This window comes from Podarcis bocagei (assembly GCF_964188305.1).
Source record: "Podarcis bocagei genome assembly, chromosome: 4".
In the NCBI taxonomy this organism is placed as follows: Eukaryota; Metazoa; Chordata; class Lepidosauria; order Squamata; family Lacertidae; genus Podarcis; species Podarcis bocagei.
Window position 1 is genome coordinate 92,612,913 of NC_138128.1, and position 25,648 is coordinate 92,638,560.

A 25,648-nucleotide genomic window follows, 5' to 3' on the forward strand; every position below is an offset into this window, starting at 1 on the left:
ATCTGGGAACCGGGCTCGTGTTTCCACTCCTCCACATGCAGCTGCTGGGTGACTTTGGGCCAGTCACACTTCTTTGAAGTCTCTCAGCCCCACTCACCTCACAGAGTGTTTGTTGTGGGGGAGGAAGGGAAAGGAGAATGTTAGCTGCTTTGAGACTCCTTAAAGGGAGTGAAAGGCGGGATATCAAATCCAAACTCCTCTTCTTCTTCTACATGTGAAGTTATGCTTTGAGCAGCTCACTGCATGTCTACAGTGGGAAGTCACAAGGATAACCATAGTACTTTGCCCCACTTGCTTTCCTGTTGCTTCCTCGTGACACACTTACACCAATTTAATGAATTCTGACCTCGTAGTAAAAGATTTGGGTTGTATCCAATGCTGCTGTTCCATTCATGCAACAGACGTCTGCTTCTAACGATGGAACTTCCCCTTACTCCGCCCTGAGAAAGGTTGGGGTTTTTTTTGCAATATTTCTTTTCTTGTCGGATCTAAGCTTATTTGGGTACTTTAAGAACATGAAATAAATTTTGTATAACTGTGTTGCAACACAGGCTGATATTAGCAAGCAGGAGAACTCTGCAGAACTCACAATATAGAATTGAGTAAGATTTCCCCTTGAGGACCCAAGGGTGAGGAAATTTTATGTTGTGGCTGTGACTCATGACTTTAACAGATGATGAGCCCAGGGGCTGGGAAAGTCTCCACAGAGATGCTAATCCCTGCGATAAAAGCAAAACCTATGCCAGTTCATAGATCGTGAGCTTCTTGTGGAAAGATCTGTATTTTTCATTCATGTTAAGTATAGCTCCATACTTTCTACATGTAATAATGTCTGCAGTGTCTCTTTTTTTAGGTACTCTTTTGCCGTTTGACAGATGAGCAGCACCAAGTATACAAAACATTTATTGATTCCAAAGAGGTTTATCAGATTCTCAACGGAGACATGCAGGTCAGTGCAAAGAAAGAAATTGGCATGCCAAATAGCACAAAAGGAAAAAGTTCATCTTTTCCATTTGCTGTCAAACAGCTTAGCAGAGCACTAGCAGAGGGTTAGTTAGTAGGCATGAGAAGTTAACAGAACTGACAACATAGCATATTTACCTTTATAGTTTTCAAAGAAGTCCTTTAAATTCAGGCTGGCCAACATCTTCAGTCTAAGGAGCTGCATTTTCATATACTGGTAGTTCATATGTCTCAGTGAAAACAAGCACTGTAGGAAGAGAAGCAGAGGAGTGGTGGTGGAATTGAAAGAGGGAATTCTGCAGCCAGTACCTTTGGCAGTGCATAACTTATTTGGCATGATAATTATAGTAGTTTTACTGAGGGAGAAATAAACGTCTCTCGTAGGCCTGGGAGATGTATCAGTGCATTGCCTGAAACCGGTTTAAGGTTAAAATTGTGAGAGCGATTTCAGAATTTCCAATCTGGCAATGTATCGCGAGTCCCTGCTTGTGCCAGCGGCATTGCGCATTTCAATAGGCCACCTGATGCTTGCCCACTTGCCCTCCGTGGCACAGCTACCAGCCTCAGGAATGGTGCTTGCCTGCCTGCCTGCCTGCCTGCCAGCCAGCACCTTCCTATCTTTTTCTGGCCGTGTGAGCGCTGGCAGGCTGCCTCCTCCCTCCATATATATATATATTACTGTTGAAAATGATATGTTAAAAAAACACTAATAAAAATTTATATTTTTATATATATATATATATATATATATATATATATATATATATATATATATATATATATATATGTAGGTTTTGGTGTCTTCGGGTGTCTTCCCGTGTAAGAGTTGGGGTGTCTAGGCGACGTTTCGACGAGGTCTCACTCGTCATCTTCAGGCTGGTGCTTTCGGCTTCTTGTTACTGGAACAGAGCAGGATCTCAGTGTTTGAGTTCCTATAAATACTGTTGAGGGGGTGTGGTGTATAGCCTCCAACGTTCTGGGCAGATAGGAAGTTCCTAGGTTAATGTGCCTTTTCTTCTTTTGTTCATTAATTACTTGAGGGATATCTTGAGTGATTACTTGAGTGATATTCTGAGTACCACTTAGGAGGGTCATTAGGTGTGGATTAGTTGCTAAAGCTTTCGTGTCTTGACCTCTTGACCTTGTGAAGAGTTTTTCTGAGAAGATGGCTGTACTGCACTTAGTTGTGCTCTGGCTTGGCTTCGTGTATAGGGGCGAGCTGTGGTTTTGTGCCCTGTGCCAGCCAGATCTGTGTAGGGATTGCAGGGGGGTGCAGCATCCGGAGGTGCCACTATGGTTTGGCTACTGGATGGTGTCTGTAATTTATCTGTGGAGAGGGTCTGGGTTTGGGTCTGGTGTGGTTGATTGGAGATGGCGTTCTGTGTGCCTCTGGTTCTGGTGTCGGTTTTTGTGGGGAGGGCTAATTTCCAGATGTCTGGCAGGCGGGACGTGTCGTCACGCTTGTTCATGTTGTGAGGGTGTTTCTCTATCTCGATGGCTTCCATGATTATTCTCTTGTGGTGATGTTCCATGTTAAAGAGCAATTTGGAATCTGCAAAATTAATTTCGTGTCCTGTTTCTTTCATGTGTTGGTAAAGAGAGGAAGTTTTTTCTTCTTTTTTGACGGCATTCTTGTGTTCTGCGATACGTGCATTTATTCGTCTGTTTGTTTGTCCAATGTACGTGGCTGGGCAGACTTTGCAGGGTATTTCATAGACCCCTTGGTTTTCTAACTGGATTTTATCTTTTGGGTTTCTGAGGATATTGGCTATTTTTTGGTTGGTGCAAAAGGCTGTTTTGATATTGTGTTTATGGAGGATTTTGCTAATTTTATCTGTAGTGCCCTTGATATAAGGAAGGAGGGCCATGCCATTGTTTTCTTCTGTGTCTTGGTTTTTGGGGGGTGTTTCTTTTTGGATTAGCTTCGTAACCCTGTTTTGCTGGTATCCGTTGGCGATTAACACATTTGAGAGATTCTGTAACTCAGTTGTCAAGTGGTCTTTGTCAGCCAGGCGTTTGGTTCTGGAGATGAGAGTCTTGGCTACGGAGTTTATTTGTGCAGGGTGGTGGTGTGATTGTGCATGTAAGTAGCTACTTACATGCACAATCACACCACCACCCTGCACAAATAAACTCCGTAGCCAAGACTCTCATCTCCAGAACCAAACGCCTGGCTGACAAAGACCACTTGACAACTGAGTTACAGAATCTCTCAAATGTGTTAATCGCCAACGGATACCAGCAAAACAGGGTTACGAAGCTAATCCAAAAAGAAACACCCCCCAAAAACCAAGACACAGAAGAAAACAATGGCATGGCCCTCCTTCCTTATATCAAGGGCACTACAGATAAAATTAGCAAAATCCTCCATAAACACAATATCAAAACAGCCTTTTGCACCAACCAAAAAATAGCCAATATCCTCAGAAACCCAAAAGATAAAATCCAGTTAGAAAACCAAGGGGTCTATGAAATACCCTGCAAAGTCTGCCCAGCCACGTACATTGGACAAACAAACAGACGAATAAATGCACGTATCGCAGAACACAAGAATGCCGTCAAAAAAGAAGAAAAAACTTCCTCTCTTTACCAACACATGAAAGAAACAGGACACGAAATTAATTTTGCAGATTCCAAATTGCTCTTTAACATGGAACATCACCACAAGAGAATAATCATGGAAGCCATCGAGATAGAGAAACACCCTCACAACATGAACAAGCGTGACGACACGTCCCGCCTGCCAGACATCTGGAAATTAGCCCTCCCCACAAAAACCGACACCAGAACCAGAGGCACACAGAACGCCATCTCCAATCAACCACACCAGACCCAAACCCAGACCCTCTCCACAGATAAATTACAGACACCATCCAGTAGCCAAACCATAGTGGCACCTCCGGATGCTGCACCCCCCTGCAATCCCTACACAGATCTGGCTGGCACAGGGCACAAAACCACAGCTCGCCCCTATACACGAAGCCAAGCCAGAGCACAACTAAGTGCAGTACAGCCATCTTCTCAGAAAAACTCTTCACAAGGTCAAGAGGTCAAGACACGAAAGCTTTAGCAACTAATCCACACCTAATGACCCTCCTAAGTGGTACTCAGAATATCACTCAAGTAATCACTCAAGATATCCCTCAAGTAATTAATGAACAAAAGAAGAAAAGGCACATTAACCTAGGAACTTCCTATCTGCCCAGAACGTTGGAGGCTATACACCACACCCCCTCAACAGTATTTATAGGAACTCAAACACTGAGATCCTGCTCTGTTCCAGTAACAAGAAGCCGAAAGCACCAGCCTGAAGATGACGAGTGAGACCTCGTCGAAACGTCGCCTAGACACCCCAACTCTTACACGGGAAGACACCCGAAGACACCAAAACCTACATTCCTGTACCCGTGAAAATCTACGAAAGCAAATATATATATATATATATATATATATATATATATATATATATATATATATATATATATATATATATATATATGTTTTGGTGTCTTCGGGTGTCTTCCCGTGTAAGAGTTGGGGTGTCTAGGCGACGTTTCGACGAGGTCTCACTCGTCATCTTCAGGCTGGTGCTTTCGGCTTCTTGTTACTAGAACAGAGCAGGATCTCAGTGTTTGAGTTCCTATAAATACTGTTGAGGGGGTGTGGTGTATAGCCTCCAACGTTCTGGGCAGATAGGAAGTTCCTAGGTTAATGTGCCTTTTCTTCTTTTGTTCATTAATTACTTGAGGGATATCTTGAGTGATTACTTGAGTGATATTCTGAGTACCACTTAGGAGGGTCATTAGGTGTGGATTAGTTGCTAAAGCTTTCGTGTCTTGACCTCTTGACCTTGTGAAGAGTTTTTCTGAGAAGATGGCTGTACTGCACTTAGTTGTGCTCTGGCTTGGCTTCGTGTATAGGGGCGAGCTGTGGTTTTGTGCCCTGTGCCAGCCAGATCTGTGTAGGGATTGCAGGGGGGTGCAGCATCCGGAGGTGCCACTATGGTTTGGCTACTGGATGGTGTCTGTAATTTATCTGTGGAGAGGGTCTGGGTTTGGGTCTGGTGTGGTTGATTGGAGATGGCGTTCTGTGTGCCTCTGGTTCTGGTGTCGGTTTTTGTGGGGAGGGCTAATTTCCAGATGTCTGGCAGGCGGGACGTGTCGTCACGCTTGTTCATGTTGTGAGGGTGTTTCTCTATCTCGATGGCTTCCATGATTATTCTCTTGTGGTGATGTTCCATGTTAAAGAGCAATTTGGAATCTGCAAAATTAATTTCGTGTCCTGTTTCTTTCATGTGTTGGTAAAGAGAGGAAGTTTTTTCTTCTTTTTTGACGGCATTCTTGTGTTCTGCGATACGTGCATTTATTCGTCTGTTTGTTTGTCCAATGTACGTGGCTGGGCATGAAAGAAACAGGACACGAAATTAATTTTGCAGATTCCAAATTGCTCTTTAACATGGAACATCACCACAAGAGAATAATCATGGAAGCCATCGAGATAGAGAAACACCCTCACAACATGAACAAGCGTGACGACACGTCCCGCCTGCCAGACATCTGGAAATTAGCCCTCCCCACAAAAACCGACACCAGAACCAGAGGCACACAGAACGCCATCTCCAATCAACCACACCAGACCCAAACCCAGACCCTCTCCACAGATAAATTACAGACACCATCCAGTAGCCAAACCATAGTGGCACCTCCGGATGCTGCACCCCCCTGCAATCCCTACACAGATCTGGCTGGCACAGGGCACAAAACCACAGCTCGCCCCTATACACGAAGCCAAGCCAGAGCACAACTAAGTGCAGTACAGCCATCTTCTCAGAAAAACTCTTCACAAGGTCAAGAGGTCAAGACACGAAAGCTTTAGCAACTAATCCACACCTAATGACCCTCCTAAGTGGTACTCAGAATATCACTCAAGTAATCACTCAAGATATCCCTCAAGTAATTAATGAACAAAAGAAGAAAAGGCACATTAACCTAGGAACTTCCTATCTGCCCAGAACGTTGGAGGCTATACACCACACCCCCTCAACAGTATTTATAGGAACTCAAACACTGAGATCCTGCTCTGTTCTAGTAACAAGAAGCCGAAAGCACCAGCCTGAAGATGACGAGTGAGACCTCGTCGAAACGTCGCCTAGACACCCCAACTCTTACACGGGAAGACACCCGAAGACACCAAAACCTACATTCCTGTACCCGTGAAAATCTACGAAAGCATATATATATATATATATATATATATATATATATATATATATATATCAAATTTTTATGTATATATCAAATTTTTGACTTCCATCAATCCTGTCTGAAAATTTTCCAATCTAATCTCTCAGTATGCATTTCTTATCTTCCCTATTACATTTCAAACTCATAACCAATATCTCTATCTTTTTCTACTTTGTAACACTTTATATATTTCTCCTTACAAAACTTCTTGTAGTCCTACTAGCGTAATTTGTTGATTACCGTTGCTCTTCAAATAATTCATATACTTCTTCCAATCTTCTGTAAATCTCTGGTCCCGCAGGTTTCGAATCCTTCCTGTCATTTTGTCCAATTCTGCATAGTCCATTAATTTCGTATGCCATTCTTCTTTCGTTGGAATTTCTTCTTGTTTCTATTTCGCCTCCTCCCTCCTTGCACCAAGCGGAATGGGTGGCTCCTGGTAGCCACTTCTTGAGCAGCAAGCGGCTGTCGTCAGCACGAGCCACAGCTGGCGGTTCCAAGGAGACTGGCAGCTCCGCAGTGCCGTGCCATGCGGTACCCAGGCTTATAGGCTCCGCCCCGGGCAGCACTGCCTGCTCAGCCTCACCAGGAAGAGGCAGAAGTTGCGCACAGTGACACAAATCGTCTGCATGGCCAGCAGCTGCCTTTTCCCTCCCCGCTTACTTTCCTCCTCCCAGATACCATCATATACTGCAAAGTTTAGCTGGTGATACGTTACGATATAAGAGCCCTAGTCTCTTGTTGAAAACCTTCTTCCAGTGGCCGTTGCTTTCATTCTGATCTGTTATGCTGGCTTAAATGTGGAAGGACCGGAACATGCAGAGAATAAACATTTGGCTGTCCCCCGTGTAGATTTTCTCCGGATTGGTGGCCCTGAGAAAGATCTGCAACCACCCAGACCTCTTTTCCGGTGGTCCTAAAATTTTGAAGGGTGTCCCTGATGAAGAATTGAAGGAAGAAGACCATTTTGGATTCTGGAAGCGTTCTGGGAAAATGATAGTTGTAGAGTCTCTGCTGAAAATATGGCACAAGCAAGGCCACAGAGTACTTCTCTTTACTCAGTCTCGGCAGGTAAGTCACGCTTTGCATCTTCTCTGTCTAAAGTCCACAGCTGTGACCTGGTGCTGCACGCTAGAAAGTTGCCTGAAGGAATCCTCCCAGAAAGCAATGTTTTAAAGCCAAGGGGCAAGGTTCTGTGTAGTTCTGATCAACATACCTGGGGAATATGCACAAATGTTTTCGTTTATATTTTCAAATAAATACATGATAACAACACAGCGGTACCTCGGTTTACGAACTTAAACTTAATCTGTTCCAGGAGTCGATTCTTAAACCAAAGCTGTTCTTAAACCAAGCATAGCTGTCAACCATCCCTTATTTGGCGGGAAAGTCTCTTATCCCAGCGCCGTGTCCCGCTGCTGTCCCTTATTGATGATGTCCCTTAAATTTCCCGGGTTTCAAAGGAAGCAGCTCCTCTCCCTCCCTCCCTGCCGGCCAGGGAGGAGGGAGGCTCCAACTGTGTTGCTTGGCTGCGTTGCTCACCCAATAAGGAGTCTAAGAACGACTGGGGGGTGCAGCTTGCATGTCTTGTGCCGATCAAATCGGCCGCGTTGCCTGGGGACTCACCTTTGCTCAGCGCTTCCCAGCGGAGAGGTGACGGTGGTTTTCCTTGCTGCATCCCCTTTGCCGGGTTGCTGCGCTGTGGGAACCACCGCTTGAGACTTCGTTTGGCTGCTGGCAGGGCTTTCTGCCTTTGGCTCGGAGGGGCTCAGAAGTTGAACATACCTGTGACCAGAAAATCCCTTATTTTGGCTGCTGATCCCTTATTTTCAAGGCTGCTGGTCCCTTATTTTCAAATCTGTAAGTTGACAGCTATGAGACCAAGGCATGCTTTCCCTAATGAAGCCTTCCATTCGTAAATGGAGGTAAAGTTCGCTAAACCGCAACACTACTTCCGGTTTTGTGAAGTTTGTATACAAAATAGTTCGTAAACAGGGCTGTTCTTAAACCGAGGTGCGGTTGGTGCTGTGGTCTAAACCACAGAACCTGGGGCTTGCCGATCAGAAGGTCAGCCGTTCAAATACCTGCGACGGGTGAGCTCCCATTGTTTGGTCCCTGCTCCTGCCAACTTAGCAGTTTGAAAGCTCGTCAAAGTGCAAGTAGCTAAATAGGTACTGCTCCAGCGGGAAGGTAAATGGTGTTCTGGTTCGCCAGAAGCGGCTTAGTCATGGTGGCCACATGACCCGGACGCTGCGGACAAATGTCAGCTCCCTCGGCCGGTAAAGCAATATGAGCACCGCAACCCCAGAGTCGTCCGCGACTGGACTTAACGGTCAGGGGTCCTTTGCCACTGTACTAAGAAAAATAAAAATAACAGGGTACAATTTAGCAAGATACGTAGTAGATAAATAGATGCAAATTTCCAACATATAACCACCTAAAGAATTCACGTAGAAATGCATATGCCCATTGCTTCCAATACATAAAATATTTCACAATATTCTCAACAATGTGTGTGGATTTACATTTTCTTGCACTTCTTACACCTATTTTCAATGATGAAAACTAGATTTTTCAACAAAGAGATAAGATTGCCTCGCCTTTATGACTCTGTTGATCAGTTTTCCCATTCCAATGTTGGAGTCCTCCCCCCTCCCCTCCCCCCCAAATTATAACAGATAGTTGCTCATGCCACTGTCAATATATATTGAACAATTTCCCTGACACCAAGCCTTTAATATACCTAAATAAGATAGCTATTAATTTGATTAACTGGTATTTTTAAAAAAATTAAGAGTAAAAGTGAATCTTCCATTTTTAAGTCCATTAGATAGTAAATAAAATCAGGTTTTGGTACTTTAGTAAGAGCATTCCCTACTCTAATTTCAGTTGCACATACCAACTTTGGTTAGACCTGGATTTTAATTTGTGGCTGAAAAATGTCCTACTTAGAACCTGCTTTGAATTTATTAGGCATGGGTGGGCAGAAACAATTTTTGTACGAGAGAAGTGTTTAAATGTATTTTTCTGTTTTTATATTGTAAACCACCCTGTGAGCTTTCGACGAGTGGCAGTATAGCCATTTAATAAGTCATCATCATCATCATGATGATCTCTGCCATTAGTTTTTATGCTGTACAGTGACTGTTTTGATTTTGTTTTCCTGCTCAGCATAAATCTTTCCCCCCCTCAATTTTGCAGATGCTGCACATTCTCGAAGCGTTTCTAAAGCAGAGAAGCTATTCCTATCTCAAGATGGATGGCACCACAACAGTGGCATCAAGGCAACCCCTTATTGCAAGGTTTAATGAGGTAAGAAACTCTGGATCAGCCAGGTGGTCTCTGATCTTCATTGGAGAAGCATGGAATTTAGCATTCAGTTTCGTAAGAAGAGCAAGACTCAGATGAAAAGACTTGTAGGAAACTTCTGGAACTATACACAGGTGCAACATGCCCAACACATTTTGAATGAGGGATTACTCAAAATAACAAAACATTTACCGGGTTCCGATAATAACTAATTATTATTATTATTATTATTATTATTATTATTATTATTATTATTATTATTATTGCTGCTGCTGTTGTTGTTGCTGCTGCTGCTGCTACATAACAGGAAAGGATGAGATTCGAAGATGCACCAATATTTAAAATTAAAGTTACAGTGGTACCTTGGTTCTCAAACAGCTTAGTTGTCGAACAAATCAGCTCCCAAACACTGCAAACCCAGAAATAAGTGTTCCAGTTTGCGAACATTTTGCGGTAGCCAAACATCCGACGTGGCTTCCAACTGAGTGCAGGAAGCTCCTGCAGCCAATCAGATGCTGCGCCTTGGTTTGCGAACAGTTTCGGGAGTCAAACGGACTCCCACAACGGATTAAGTTTGAGAACCATGGTACCACTGTACTGTGATTATTATTTATCACTTACAAAGCTCCTAAATAGTTTTAAAAATTGCATAAATTGCCCACCCACCCACCCTTGGAATTTCAAGCCTGGCAGGGTTTAAATTTAGTTTCACAGTTCAGACGGAAGAATGAATGAAGGTTTTCCTATTCTGTTCAGTTCTAATGGTTCCCATGTCACAACAATTATTTGATCAGCTTATAATAATTCTTAGCACTTGAACTTTGCAGATGTGTGGCCTTTCTCCTTCGAACGTACACGCAAATAACTATGTTTGCTGTATGTGAATCACAGGTGTAAGTTAGTTTTAGCTTTATTTTAGTGGAATTTGTTCCCAAGTAAAAACGTTTAGGATTTTACAGCCTTGGGCAGCTAAGAAGCACGTTCACTGCATCCATAGGCTGGAAAGACCTACAAACGCATTTTAAAATTTTTCTTAAATGTGGCTTGTGGTGTATGTATTTACAGGACGAATCCTTATTTGTATTCCTACTTACCACTCGAGTCGGTGGGCTTGGTATTAACTTGACGGGTGCAGACAGAGTGATTATTTATGACCCCGACTGGAATCCCAGCACAGACACTCAGGTAGGTTTCATGGAAAAGAATATTAAATCTGAGATGTACCTTTATAAATAAGCCAGTTCAACATCTGCCTTGAGCCAGGATGTCTTAACTTTGACCATTCAGAAGCATGCAAGGCTCAGGATGTTGAACTGTTGTGGTTTTCCAGTCTGCACATCCATGTTGAAGGTGTTTTAGCCAAATGTGCTTAGAACCACTCACATCTCTTCCTTTAGAAAACGTAGCTCTGGGACTCCTGGTCCAGTTCTTAAATCACCGCAGATGGAGCAGGATTTACCGTACTTTTTGCTCTATAGGACGCACTTTTCGCACAATTGAGGGGAAATGTTTGTGCGTCCTATGGAGCGAATGCAGGCTCCTTAGCTTCAGCAATAGCAACGCTAAGCCTCCGAAGCGCAGAGGGAATGCTCCCTCTGCTCTCCAGAGGCTTCCCGTTGCTTTCGCTGAAGCCTGGAGAGCGAGAGTTATCGGTGCACACCGACCCCTCTTGCTCTCCAGGCATCAGGGATAGCCGCCTGAAGGCCTTCGGAGCGCAGCGCAAGTTTCCCGCTGCATTCTGGAGGCTTCAGGCTCCTTTCGCTAAAGCCAGGAGAGTCTTGCTCTTCCGGCTTCAGCAAAAGGAACCCGAAGCCTGAGGAGCGCAGCGGGAACTTGCGCTGCGTTCGGAAGGGTTCAGGGATAGCCGCGCACAGCCCCTCCGGCAGGAAGAGGCTGCACGTGGTATGGCTAAAGAGGAAGCCAAAACAGCGAATGGGATCCATCCCGCTCGCTGTCTTGGCTTCTGCCATAGCCGCGTGCAACCCCTCCGGCAGGGAGAGGTTGCGCACAGCCTGTACGCTGCTCTTTGGGGCTGGGAAGGGGAATAAGATTTTTTTCCTCTTGATTTCCCCCTCTAAAAACTAGGTGCGCCCTATGGTCCGGTGCACCCTATGGAGCGAAAAATTCGGTAATTCTCTCCCTCTGAACTATTTTCATGCCAAAAATTGGCTCTGTTACATGCTCTTGAGAAGGTAAATAGCAGTTTTGGGTAGGAAGGCAGCAAAGTGAGAAGGATGAACACACCTTCCTCTACAGTATTGATATGGATTTGGGGCCACATGCCTGCTTCTTTTTCTAAAGACGGCAATGTGGCTTCTTTTAAGCACATTAGTTAACGTTTTTAATTTGGTCTGGCTCCCGGAATGTTGTGTCTGAAAATGCCGTTTGCAAAACGCTTCTTTGTATTCTAGGCTCGCGAACGTGCTTGGAGAATAGGCCAGATGAGAGAAGTAACCGTGTACAGACTTCTTACTGCTGGTACTATCGAAGAAAAGATTTACCACAGGTGAGTGGCACACTCACATTGACTTGTGAGTGTTTCACCAGGTGCAGCTCTGAGGAACAGCATTTATTTGTATTTTGCCGGGTGTTTTCCCCTGCTGTGAAACTTAAAGCAGTGTACGGCGGGTTCTCAGGCAGCCTCCCATCCAGGCACTAACCAGGCTCAAACCTACTTAGCTTCAGCCGTTTTGCTGCATCATGTTCTTTTTCAGCCCATGCCGACAACATGTGCAACACGACAACATGTGCAAGGAGAAATTCCAGCCGTGGATGGGGGTAGGGCTGGGGGAAAGGGGTATGTCCTGGCTTGTGTGTCACCATTTGTGCTAAGCAAGGAGCTTAGTGGCAGGACAGGGGCTACTTGGAAGTTCATGCTGCTTGTGTATATCTTGGTGAATGCAGCTACTACATAGCTACAAAATGTTCAGTTTAGAGGCTGAACACAAAGGACATCGCACACAAAGGAAGGTCTTTGGAGACATGGGAAAGAGAAAAGGTGTCATTTCATTCCTTCCTTCTAAACCACCCCACCCTATCCCAGAACGGATCAACAGTTTAAAGACTGGCAGTAACTGAGAATCTGCTGTAAGTTTGTATGGAGCATAGATCACTTCCAAGCCAGAATTAGGGACCTATCTCAAACCGTAATATCTGCGAATTATGCTCAGTAACAAGCATAGTTTGTCTGATTTAGATGTCACAGTAAATAGAATTATCATGAATCTATCTAGAAGCTGAGGAGGAGCCTTATTGCTGTTGTTGGCATCCCTCTGTCAGTGGAGTGCACCTCCGGGGGTGAAGTCAAACTGCTGTGTTAGCAGTATGCAGGTCCTGGACTGCCCAGACGACAGGACCCCTCTCTTGGCCTCACTGACGTGGTGTAAAGAAAAGAAAAGCAATACGTTCTGCAGCATATTCCTGGTGTCCTAACCATGGTTTGGCTGTGACATCTAAGCCAGGCCAGTGCACAGCCACAGCTTGTAGGTTTGACACAGGAGACTAAGGTTCAAGTCCCGAAGAAGTTGTTTTTATTCTAACCAGTCTCTAAGCTTTTAAGATCATCACACTTGCCCTCTCTAGGCTGGAGATTGCTTGGTTCTTTTATTATGAGATGCTGGGATGCAAATGTACCAGAAAAATGTTGGCTCTGTATCAGGAAGCCCCTGAAGCAGGTACTATGTGGGTGACTAGTGTGAATTTAGTGTTAAAAGTTATCATTGATAGGCTTAATGACGAGCATAGCTCCCCTCAGTTCCATATCCTCACTCCCCTCGAGTTTTTCTTTTAATATTACCATCTCTCTTGCCTTCAGAGAGCCAGTGTGGTGTAGTGGTTAAGAGCAGTAGATTCGTAATCTGGGGAACCAGGTTCGCTTCCCCGCTCCTCCACATGCAGCTGCTTGGTGACCTTGGGCTAGTCACACTTCTCTGAAGTCTCTCAGTCCCACTCACCTCACAGAGTGTTTGTTGTAGGGGAGGAAGGGAAAGGAGGATGTTAGCTGCTTTGAGACTCCTTTGGGTAGTGATAAAGCAGGATATCAAATCCAAACTCTTCTCTTCAGGAACTGAAGCAACTTTTATTATAGCTTGTTGGACCCTCTGCCAAACTTCTTACTGGATTTAGCTTTCTTTCCCCCTTCCTCCTCTTTTATGGGGTTTTCCTTTTTGTTTGTATTTTCTGCTGTGGATAAACAGTGTCTGGTGGAATATATCTTTGGTGTGTCATGAGATTAAGTGCAGTAAACTCATATGGTTAGCAGTTTGTAAATTGCTTAAAAGTTACCAAAGCAACTCGGAGCATCCATGTGAAGCATGCTGCACTGTGTAATTTTTCCCTGGGGTAAAATTCGCATTGTTTAGTGCTTTGAACAGAAAGCTATGCATATCTTAACACGAAATTCTGTGGGGGTTTTCCAGACAAATCTTCAAACAGTTTCTAACAAATAGAGTGTTGAAGGATCCAAAGCAGAGGCGCTTCTTCAAATCAAATGACCTCTATGAACTCTTTACGTTGAGCAGCCCAGATGGGGCACAAGGGACCGAAACCAGCGCTATATTTGCAGGTATGTCTGATGAGGAATTGTAGCATCTGCACAACAAAACATGGGATAGCAACAGCCAGTGATTTTCTGTGTAATTCATTTCAGGCACTGGCTCTGATGTTCCAACACCCAAATGGCAGTTAAAGCGTAAAGCTGTGAACTTAGCTGGCGCTTCTAAGCGACGGCACCGCCTTGCAGGGCGTACATCACCCACAAGCACCAGGCTGCCAGATTCCTTCTCCGAAAGACAGTGTGTAAGTTCACCTACCACAGCAGCAGAACCAGATGAAACAGTCAAGCACAGCACAGAAGAGTCTCCTCGGATTTGCAGTCCTCCCAAAAGCGATGCTCGGATGGCGGCAGCTGCTCCTACAGATCCATTGTGCGGAGTGGAAGAGAAACCTTTAGGATCAGGTGATGAGGGAGCGCAGTTGGAGAAGAAGGAAGCGCCCGAGAACATGGGATGTTTGGATTCCTTTCCAGCTGGTGATACAAGCGTATTTGTTGAAAGTCGGCGTGATCTCGTACATGAGAAAAATAGCCATTGCCAGGCGCAGGATGGGAATGAGGAACCGGAGAATAATTGCAGCAAGCACACCTCAAAAACGAAACATCACAAGCACAGGCCACGGAAGCGGAAACATTCTCGGGATGCCAGATTTGAGGGTCAGCGGATTCCTCACCTTGTGAAGCAGAGAAAGTACCGAAAGGAGGACAGCGAGGAAGAAAAGCATCCCAAGAAAGTTGAGGATTATGTTTTGGAGAAGCTTTTCAAAAAATCAGGTAACTCTCTCCTTGTGCAGAATTTAGCCTGTCCCAGGCCCAGAAGGCCCATTGCGGATGGCAGCGTGTGCCACCTCTGCTAAAACATCTGCACTGCCAGATGTTACCAGCGAGGTTTGAGGTTCTTGTATTAATAGACAAAGCCCTGAACAACGTGGGCCCAGGATACTTTAAGAACCCACTGAGATTAGAAGTCACCCCAGAACTGGCCCTACTAAACATCTTCCAAGACAATAATGCCCACTCACAACACAAAGAACTCATAACCCACCTACTTTCAGCATCCAGAAGCATCATAGCCAGACACTGGAGAGATCTGTCAGGAGTAAGCATAGACCAATGGTATCAAATAGTATGGGAAACAGCCTTATTAGAAAAACTAACCAACAAACTGAAGCTGACACGGGGACAAATAGAAGAAGGCGCCTTCACCCTAGTATGGTTACCCTTTATCACATACACAGCCCAACAAGACAACAAGAACCCGCCAACAGCATACAAATCAATCTGGCTAACCTGATCCAAACACACACACACACAAAAACAAATTCCACTACAGCCAATCAACACTACCTCTCAGATATTAATTATCTGTTAATTAGATGCTTTGGATCAAGGCTGGCGTGGTAATTACTAGGATGTTATTTCATCTATCCACCCTTACATATTTATCACCCCATGACAAATAGTAGTCTAGGTAGAAATCATTTGGTAATATTTGGGGAGTTTCAGGGACCTTCCATGCTAGGCTAGGGTCATTGAGCAAAAGTTTTTCTTCCCGTAAAAGAGATACGGGAAATCTTCAGCAAAGTTGTTTAGTTGTTGTACTTATCTCTTCTGTTTTGTTAATCGTGGTATTGTAGAGTGCTAATCTTTAGCACTTAGAGCTGTTGTTTTAGATTGAAAAATGTCTCAAGGATTACTGTAAGCTTAGTCCTGTGGCTGCACCAGAAAGAAATTCCTGGGAGCGCACAGAAGGGGCAAAGTATATTTCTAAGTGGGCTAAAGAGAGAAATTGCAGCATATGTTAACGACAGAGGTTCAGAAATGGGGGGCAAATGGTGGGGCACGAGCTCCTTGTTTGTTTGTCCCCCCCCCCAAAAAAATTATTAGTTTTCACAATATTATAAACAAAAAACACACAAGACAAACATAAATCATAGCCTTATTGAAAATTACACTTATTGACTTTGTTAGGTGACTTCCTCGCTTCCCCTTGATTGAATTTCATTGCATGTCCTTTTAACGGTTTTCCAAATCCCAATTCTTATGAAATTTAACTTAAACATTTACATCTTTAAATCTTCACCTTATGCAATTAAACATATTAATTCATCACTTAACATAAATAAAATCCTAAGCCAATTAAGTATCTGCAAGCTATTTTCAGTTAATTTAACTTAAGAAATTTAACTAGATAATCATTAAATTTATTCCACTCTTCCTGATACTCCTTCTGGTCGCGGACTCTTCCGGTCAGGTCGGCTAGCTCCAAAAAATCCATCATCTTCATCTGCCATTCTTCCATTGTTGGTAATTCTTTGGTTTTCCACTTTTTAGCTAACAAAATACGAGCAGCAGTTGTAGCATACAAAAATAATTTAACATCTTTCTTGGGCAATTCCAAACCTGTTATTCCAAGAAGAAAGGCCTCTGGTTTCTTTATAAATGTATATTTCAACATTTTTTTTCAATTCATTATAAATATTTTCCCTTGTTTGGGGGGCTTGCTCCCTGCCCCCCTGGCACCACCTATGCCTAAGCCCCTCCATTGGTCTTGCAAAATGTGCTTTCTATTTTTTAAAGCAAGCCATGTTCCTCCTTTCTCCCAGGAATACACAGTGTAATGAAGCACGATGCCATTATGGAAGCCTCCAGTCCGGATTACGTGCTGGTGGAAGCAGAAGCCAATCGTGTTGCTCAGGATGCACTCAGAGTGCTGAAGATCTCTCGGCAGCGATACCAAGGAGCCGCTTCTGCTGGTTTTCCAGCAAGAACAAAGTAATGTCTATGGCGCCACTTTCAGATTCATTGACTTTTACTCGTTTGTATATTTGAAGTACATGGGATGTGGGTAGCGCTGTGGGTTAAACCACAGAGCCTAGGGCTTGCCGATCAGAAGGTCGGCGGTTCGAATCCCTGCGACGGGGTGAGCTCCCGTTGCTCGGTCCCAGCTCCTGCCAACCTAGCAGTTCGAAAGCATGTCAAAGTGCAAGTAGATAAATAGGTACCGCTCTGGCGGGAAGGTAAACGGCGTTTCCGTGCGCTGCTCTGGTTCGCCAGAAGCGGCTTAGTCATGCTGGCCACATGACCCAGAAGCTGTACGCCGGCTCCCTAGGCCAATGAAGCGAGATGAGCGCTGCAACCCCAGAGTCGGCCACGACTGGACCTAATGGTCAGCGGTCCCTTTACCTTTACCTAATAATAATACCCCACCAATCTGTCTAGGTTGCCCCAGCCACTCCTGGCAGCTTACAGCATATATTAAAACATAAAATCAAACATTAAAAACTTCCCGAAACAGGGCTGCCTTCAGATGTCTTCTAAAAGTTGAATAGTTCTTTATCTGGAGGGAGGGCGTATCACAGGGAGGCTGCCACTGCCGAGAAGGCCCTCTGCCTGGTTCCTTGTAGCTTCACTTCTTGCAATGAGGGGAACAGCAGAAGACCCTCGGGAGGAGGACCTGAGTGTCCAGGTTTAGCGATGGGGGTGGAGACGCTCCTTCAGGTATACTGAGCACTTTGTCTGGCTGAAATGTGTCCTTGAACTAGGATAATGCCTCTTGATTGTCGGGTGTGTGTGTGTGTGGAAAGATGGCTATAGGTTTGTGGAAACCTCTGGCCTTCACATGGCTGGAATGTAACCTACTGTACAAAGTAAAAGTCACATCTTCCAGCTGTATTCACTTTTGCCTCTGGCTTCACCCACCATGAGCATGCGGTCCCCAGAAAGTTATTCACAGGTGGAAAAAGGTCTCTGCATTCCCTTGCAGTTATCTATCTTATCACAGGTATACATTTGCAAAGAAATTGTGTGCAATTCTTTGGTATGTTTCAGAAGCAGATTTGGTCAGAAGAGGAACCCAACCTTGGTGACAGAGTCCATCTCCTCCCCATCTCCAGGAAAGAAATGCAAGGTATTTCATAAGCACTTCATATGACAAGCCTACAACATCATTCCACAGCTTGAAAGCTCCCAGCAGAGATCATCATTTGCATGTTGACTGGTCAATCTAGCTGAGTTAAACTTAAAAAAGGAGCATTATTCCTTCCTTGCAGTTGTGCAGCTGGGGCTGAGATTGAGACAAGTAAAAATGCAGTTTTATGTCAAACTAAGTGCAAAAGAAGCTATGCCTGTATTATATAATCCATTGAAGCTATCAAAATGTAGACAAATATCACCCTTTGCAAAGTGATTGCCACTTTAATGTGATGTCGTTTGATATATTTGTCGGTGTTCAGTGCTAACACTTGCGCTAACAAAACACATCTGTTACTGTTCAGTTTAAAAAAAAACATAGCTTTCCAGTGAAGCACAGAATATGTAATTTGATCTTCCAGAGAGATGATAAAATATGCTACAAATAATTATTATAAATTACATTCATTATACAGCAATATAATGATGTGTACATGTGTGTACGCACACACACACAATTTCTGTGTATATATGGAAATAATAAGGAAATTAAAATTGTGTGTTTTCAAATCACAATTGGCTGGATCCAGATTAGCCATTGTGCAGACAGAAGGCACCATAAGTGTTCAAACTTGTACAAATGAAAAGCTACCCAAAACCTTCTCACAGAAGCATCTTGTGTGTCTATAATTTCAACCGGTTCCCATTGCATTAGCAAATTATCATCACCTCCTTTGCCGTTTTGAAAATGCTTTCCTAAATATATATTTTGTCTAGATTTTTGATAGGTCCAATATGACTTGAATTGATAGTGTAAAACAGGGCTGGTGTGACACTGGCCTTTCCGCTACTTGATCACTAAGCTAATAAAGTCACAGAGATTTTGTGACCAAGGAAAGATGAACCTGTAAACTTCTGGGCTCACACTTCCTTGGCAGTTCGCCATCTACAGAAGATTTTTGTTGTTCTTCTCGCTATAAACTGCTGTTTTTCACAAGGGGACGAGGTTCTGTGTATATGAGAGCTTCCTTCAGTATTTTCCCATTTCTGTTTGCAGGATCTAGAGAAAAGGAGAGAAGAGAATAAAAGCAAAAATATTTCTCCCGCTCACTTTGATGGAAGGGTGGAAGCAGGAGAGTCTTCTTCAAATGCCATGGACTCATCATCTCTGCTAGCTAAAATGAGGGAAAGAAACCATCTGACTGTACCCCAGACAACTGACAGTCAAACGGAGGAGACTCTCCCGCAGGGAGCAGCCGCACCCTCTGTAGCTACAGAACATCAGGAGTTACTGATGGACGTCCGGAACTTCTTGGCTTTCCAGGCCCGGGTGCCTGGTCAAGCCAGCACTCAGGAAATACTGCAGGAGTTTGAATCAAAACTGACTGTGGAACAGTCCTCGGTCTTTCGAGAGCTCTTGAGAAACCTCTGCACTTTTTATAGGAGGCCAAGCGGGGAAGGACTCTGGAACTTAAAACCAGAGTTTACCTGACATATTATTGCTGGGTGTGTGCTGTCCATCCGACGCTTTTTGCAGTCAGCTTTTAAAGTGATGCTGTGCTCATCCTACGTAGTGAGCTGGTTGGTGCCTGGTGCTCTGCTTTAAATACCTTTATATACTGTTTCACACACGAAGTGCCGTCTACCTCGAATTGCATCACTAGCAGCCCAGTGGTTTTTTTTTTGCAAAAGAACATGACTGGGACTCAAAATACTTGATTTATAACTCTGTTTCCGTTCCGCTTTCTGATAACCTACGCCATAAAAATCAGAAAGCACAAGCTGTTGGTCCGAATGTGTATTGCACGTGATGACACCTTAGATGGGTACCAGGTGCGTAATCACAGTGATGAACAATGTTAAGAATAATTGCATTTGATCCTGAGATATATATGCACTGTATACTCTTTGGAAGTGATCTGTATATGGTAACTTCTTCTACTGCCGGATTTTAACTGGTCTAGATCTGGGACTCAGGATCCTATTTGGGTGTTAGCAATGATGGAGGGGCAGGTCTCCCTCTATATCAGAAGTTCTCACACACTCGGTTAGGGGTTTCTTGGTGTTATTCAGTGTGGTGTAGTGGGTAAGAGCGGTAGTCTCGTAATCTGGGGAACCGGGTTCGCGTCTCCGCTCCTCCACATGCAACTGCTGGGTGACCTTGGGCAGTCACACTTCTCTGAAGTCTCTCAGCCCCACTCACCTCACAGAGTGTTTGTTGTGGGGGAGGAAGGGAAAGGAGAATGTTAGCCGCTTTGAGACTCCTTAAAGGGAGTGAAAGGCGGGATATCAAATCCAAACTCTTCTTCTTCTTATTATTCATTCGACTGCCTATCTTGCTGCAGTGACTGGAAGCCATAGGCTTGGCTAGAGAAAAGTCATGATTCTCTCTTTGGTTACTAAATTAATATGATTGAGACAAGCTTGTACAGGTGCCTCATCCAACACCACCTTTTTCTTTTTTGGGGTATGGTTCTATTGGGAACTTGGGCATTTGTTACTCCAAGAGTTATGGGCAGTTGATAATAAGTGCAACCTGAAGCACAGTACGCCAGAAAAAGATTTTTTTAAAGTTTAGTGATTTATTGTTTGCCCTGCAATAAGGCAACCTTAGTAACTGACAGTCTTCATCAATTCCTTTGAATGGACATGATTCCTGGTGTTGGTGGCAATGCGTGTGGTCGGTCTGATGTTATTACTCTCTCAGTTGCGGAATTCTGGCAATAAGAGAAATAAACCACGGAAGATCCAGAGACAAGAACATGGACAATTCATTTTGTTGGGATTTTTGTGCTTAGCGGTACTCCGTTGATTGAGATATGTCAACACTGGCTTTTGTATGCAGAAAAACAAAATATCAAAAATATTTTGTGTGCCAAAAATATCAAGATCTACCATATTCTCCACTAACACTGAAGCAGTTGGTAACAATAAGCACTTCTACAATCATGTAGCTCTTTAGTTACAACTTGTGATAAAATAAGTTGCACCTACAACAAATAAATCTATAAGTCACTGTCCTTTTCGTCATTCAGCCAGTGTGGTGTAGTGGTTAAGAGCGGTAGTCTCGTAATCTGGGGAACCGGGTTCGCGTCTACGCTTCTCCACATGCAGCTGCTGGGTGACCTTGGGCCAGTCACACTTCTTTGAAGTCTCTCAGCCCCACTCACCTCACAGAGTGTTTGTTGTGGGGGAGGAAGGGAAAGGAGAATGTTAGCCGCTTTGAGACTCGTTAAAGGGAGTGAAAGGCGGGATATCAAATCCAAACTCTTCTTCTTCTTCTAAAAGATCACCTTGAATTTGATGGTTATCTATCCATTTTGGTCAAATATACATCTGATAGTGTCTGTCTCTGAGCTTTATGCAAGGTTCAGTTAAAGACTTAATGAGCTTATCTCCTGCTCCCACCCTACTTTTTCTTCACAGCAATGTAATTTTTTTAAAAAAATCATACACTGCCCTTCAGTATTTCCATTTTAAGGACAGTTATCCACATGCATGGATAAAATCAACAGCAACAGTAACGTTACACAGTCACCAACTATATTACCAGGGACGCGGACTTAGAAAAAATATTGGGGGGGCCCGGGAAAGCTCATGAATAATAAATAAGCTCATGAATATGCAAATAAAGTGGCTCCGGCCCTAAATAGGGCAAGCCACGCCCCCCCAGCCAGCCGATTGGCTGGCTGGGAGGTGTGGCCAGTCGGGATTCCCCTGTTCTCGCGGGATTTCCGGCCGGGGCTCTCCGATTAGGGCGCACGGCTGGCTGGCTGGCGAAGGAGCAGGTGGGGAGGAGGCGGGGGACGGCGGCGGCGCTCTGCTGGAAGGGCGCCCGCCCGAGATTATTGGGGGGGCTGAGCCCCCCAAAAAATTTTTTTGAGGGGGCTCGAGCCCCCTCAAGCCCCATGGAGTCGGCGCCTATGTATATTACCCAAATTTCACCAATGACTTCATAGGTGGAAGACGAGAGCGTTCTTCAAATACCTGAAGGCTGTTGCACAGAAGAGGGCAAAGATTTGTTCTCAACTGCACCCAAGGAGAGAACTAGATCGAATGGTTTAAGTTATAGGAGGGCAGGTATCAGTTGAATCTTCAGATAAATATTGATGATTAAGAGCAGTTCAACAGTGGAAACAATTGCCTAGCCCTTGAGGGTGATGTGTTTTCTCCATTGCAGGAAGTCTTGAAGAAGAACCATCAGTTGAGAGTGCTTTATTTCTGGATTTCCTACTTTAAGCACTTGGGGGTCAGGTTAGATTAGAACGGAATCTAAAGGGCTGAATCACCCTAAACCAGGTCCCCTCCTCACCAGTCACCTTCTTCTCCCTGCCAAATTAAAAGGTGCTCTACAGCCTTTGGGATTTCAAGTATAAGACATCTGGTTCCATTATGATTTAAGAGGAATCCATGTGTTTCACTTTGTTCCAAAATGTTCCCCCATAGTTATCATACCAAAGCCCTTCCTCCAAACACCATGATTGCAGATTTTCTTGTTAAAGCAGCCCTATACATGGGGGGGGGGGGGAAGGATTTCCAAAAACACTTGGATACCTTTCATTTCAGCAACCTACATAGCAACCCGAACTGGGCTTCCAATACTCCTTCACTTCATTTGCCCACTGTTATATAGAGAGGCCACTGATTCTAGCACTCTTGGATCTACAGTGGTGCCTCGCAAGACGAAATTAATCTGTTCCGCGAGTCTCTTCGTCTAGCGGTTTTTTTGTCTTGCGAAGCAACCCTATTAGCGGATTAGCGGATTAGCGCTATTAGCGGTTTAGCGGCTATTAAAGGCTTAGCGGCTATTAAAGGCTTAGCGGATTAGCGGCTTAGAAAAAGGGGGGAAGCGAAAAAAAATCGGAATACTCGCAAGACGTTTTCATCTTGCAAAGCAAGCCCATAAGGAAAATCGTCTTGCGAAGCAGCTCAGAAACGGAAAACCCTTTCATCTAGCGGGTTTTCCGTCTTGCGAGGCATTCGTCTTGCAGGGCACCACTGTACCTAGACCTCTTGTGATGTCAGCGGTCTTCTCACCAGGCAAGTAGCTCATCATTCAGTGAGCACACTTAAACCTTATTTTTTCTTTCTTTCTTTCTTTCTTTCTTGAATAGATTTATATAATAATAATAATAATAATAATAATAATAATAATAATAATAATAATAATAATAATAATAATAATAATAATAATAGGCCGGGCTCAGGGCGGCTAACAAGCAAGAATAAAAACAAGTTGAATTAATACAACTTAAAAACAAGATTAAAATACAAAATTAAAATACTGAAACATTAAAATATTAAAATGACAGCCTCATCACAGGAGGAGAAAGAAAAAAGAAAGAAAGAGGGGGAGGGAATCAAATTGGCTCCAAGCCAAAGGCCAGGCAGAACAACTCTGTCTTGCAGGCCCTGCGGAAAGAAATCAGATCCTGCAGGGCCCTGGTCTCATGAGGCAGAGCATTCCACCAGGAGGAAGCCAGTATTGAAAAGGCCCTGGCTCTGTTTGAAGCTAATCTAACTTCCTTAGGGCCCGGGACCACTAAGTGTTGCTATTTATGGACCTTGAGGCTCTCCGTGGGGCATACCGGGAGAGGCGGTCCCGTAGGTAGGAGGGTCCTAGGCCGTGAAGGGCTTTAAAGGTCAAAACCAGCACCTTAAATCTGACCCTGTACTCTACACATATCATGCCTTTTTTTAAAACAAAACAACCTGTGTTATAAGAAGGCTTACAATAATATAGAAAATTATAGCAATAATAAGACCAGAAAACAATGACAATAAAATTAATGCATAGTATAAATGCATCTCTCTTTCCCTAACAAGTCTCCAATGCAGATCCTTAGTAGTGTGCAATGCTTTTTTCTCGGGGGGGGGGTGTGTGTGCAGGGGTATGCATACCCCTAAACATCTAACGGGAGAAGAAACGTAATTTTTTTAGTTTCTTCTCTAGCACAGGTTCCATTGAATAGCATGGTGAATCTTCAGTTCCGTTGCTACTCCTGATGGCAGCCTCGTTTCCTTTCACTGCAACATTACCAAAGCTGTCCTCATAATACCGTGAATTCTCTTTGATGCTGTTGACATCACGGACTAGCCGAACGCAGGGGACCAAGGCTCAGAGCTGTGGGACGAGTGACCAGCTGGCTGAATTTCAGAGTGAGGCTCCCTTTCCCAAATCTGAATTAAGCATCTACTTCTCCATCGCTAAGCTTTTTGAGTTGGGGAAAGAATTACGTGTTTCCAGTAACAATTGATTGCAGCCTTCAGTGCAGGGAAAATGCAATATCCTCCTTGCAACAGAAGTTCCACCTTCGTGGATGACAGCTGGATCCCACCCAGATTAGTAATGACTGTGTATTCATTGTGCAATAAACTGATTATCTAGCAAGGTTATAAGAAAACTACCTGGTTCCATGTGGGTTGTCAGCCAGCACTCCCAGCGTTCATACCTCTTCCTGTTAATCATTTGCTCGTTCCACTATTTTCAATGCGTTTCTCTATCACTTTCCTAACAGCAAAAAGTCCAGGTTTTTTTTTTAATAAGCAGATTTGTTCTGCTAAGGCAGCAAAGCCCTTGAACTGCAACCTAAGTTTCCTCATATGCATTTAATCCTTCCTGCAAAACACTGAGAGACCTGGGGCACTCTACCTCCATCACTGATCATAAGCTAGTTAGAACAAGTTTATTCCTATAAATATGTAAACGCTTGTCTTGTGGCCAATAAGCTGGAAGTCCCAGATCCAAACTGAGATGGACATTACTTCTAAAGCAGTAGCCAGATTTCCTAGAAATAAACACTATATAGTATTTCTCTGAAGCCAAATTGTTGTTGTTTAGTCGTTTAGTCGTCTCCGACTCTTCGTGACCCCATGGACCAGAGCATACCAGGCACTCCCGTCTTCCACTGCCTCCCGCAGTTTGGTCAATACATGGTGCTATTGAGCTTTTTCCTAAGCTGTTGAAAGTGTCCCTCTCCCTGCAACCTGCCCCCACTATGTTGTTCAACAGCTGAGAGGGTGAAAAGGGGGCTGCATAAAAGGTTTCTCTTTATTTGGAAGCCCAAATAAACTTGCTGCTTGGCTGATCAGTGGGAGAGGATGTAAGATTAAGCAGTGGGCCAGAAGAGGTAGCCTGGGGAGTACAAATTGCACATTTCTGAACAAGAAATTGAAAAAAAAAAAACATGTTTCCTGGAGACAATGCATAATGACTGTATAATGTACATATTGCTTGGAGAATATGCAAAATGCACTCGATTTAAACACATTCCCCAAACCCTCTTGGAGGTTATGCTTATTTCCCAAAGAGAATGTACAAAATCGAGTTGGTGTATGGACATGTCCCAAGATCTGTTGGAGATTACTCATCACAAAGTATTGGAAGACACAGGATCTACCAACGCTGGAAGAATGGCAGATGAAGGTGATAGACTATATGGGACTGGCTGAAATGACGGGCAGAATCCGAGACCAGGGGAAAGAGACGGCAGAAGAAGATTTGAAGAAATTTAAAATCTATCTTAAGAAATATTGTAAAATTAATGAGTGCTAAAAATGTTGTGGTTAAAGAAGGCAAGGGATTACAGCTGTAAAAGATTAAGTAAAAGAAAAGAAAAGGGAAAAATTAGATAAAATTAAGGGGGAGGATTTGCTGAAATAAATTTGG

General features: G+C 43.9%; 1 protein-coding gene across 1 annotated transcript in view; it reads left to right on the top strand.

The window, feature by feature from the left end:
* Nucleotides 1-20,740, top strand: part of ERCC6 (ERCC excision repair 6, chromatin remodeling factor) — a 53,936-nt gene extending 33,196 nt beyond the window's left edge. Inside the window, exons 12-21 of the mRNA XM_081191531.1 lie at nucleotides 854-949; nucleotides 7,059-7,277; nucleotides 9,408-9,518; nucleotides 10,581-10,700; nucleotides 11,927-12,021; nucleotides 13,934-14,079; nucleotides 14,164-14,841; nucleotides 16,674-16,842; nucleotides 17,899-17,977; nucleotides 19,037-20,740. Coding sequence (XP_081047657.1) covers nucleotides 854-949; nucleotides 7,059-7,277; nucleotides 9,408-9,518; nucleotides 10,581-10,700; nucleotides 11,927-12,021; nucleotides 13,934-14,079; nucleotides 14,164-14,841; nucleotides 16,674-16,842; nucleotides 17,899-17,977; nucleotides 19,037-19,471 — 2,148 coding nt within the window. The 3' untranslated portion in view covers nucleotides 19,472-20,740. The remainder of the gene's footprint in view (nucleotides 1-853; nucleotides 950-7,058; nucleotides 7,278-9,407; nucleotides 9,519-10,580; nucleotides 10,701-11,926; nucleotides 12,022-13,933; nucleotides 14,080-14,163; nucleotides 14,842-16,673; nucleotides 16,843-17,898; nucleotides 17,978-19,036) is intronic.
* The last annotated feature ends 4,908 nt before the right edge of the window (nucleotides 20,741-25,648 follow it).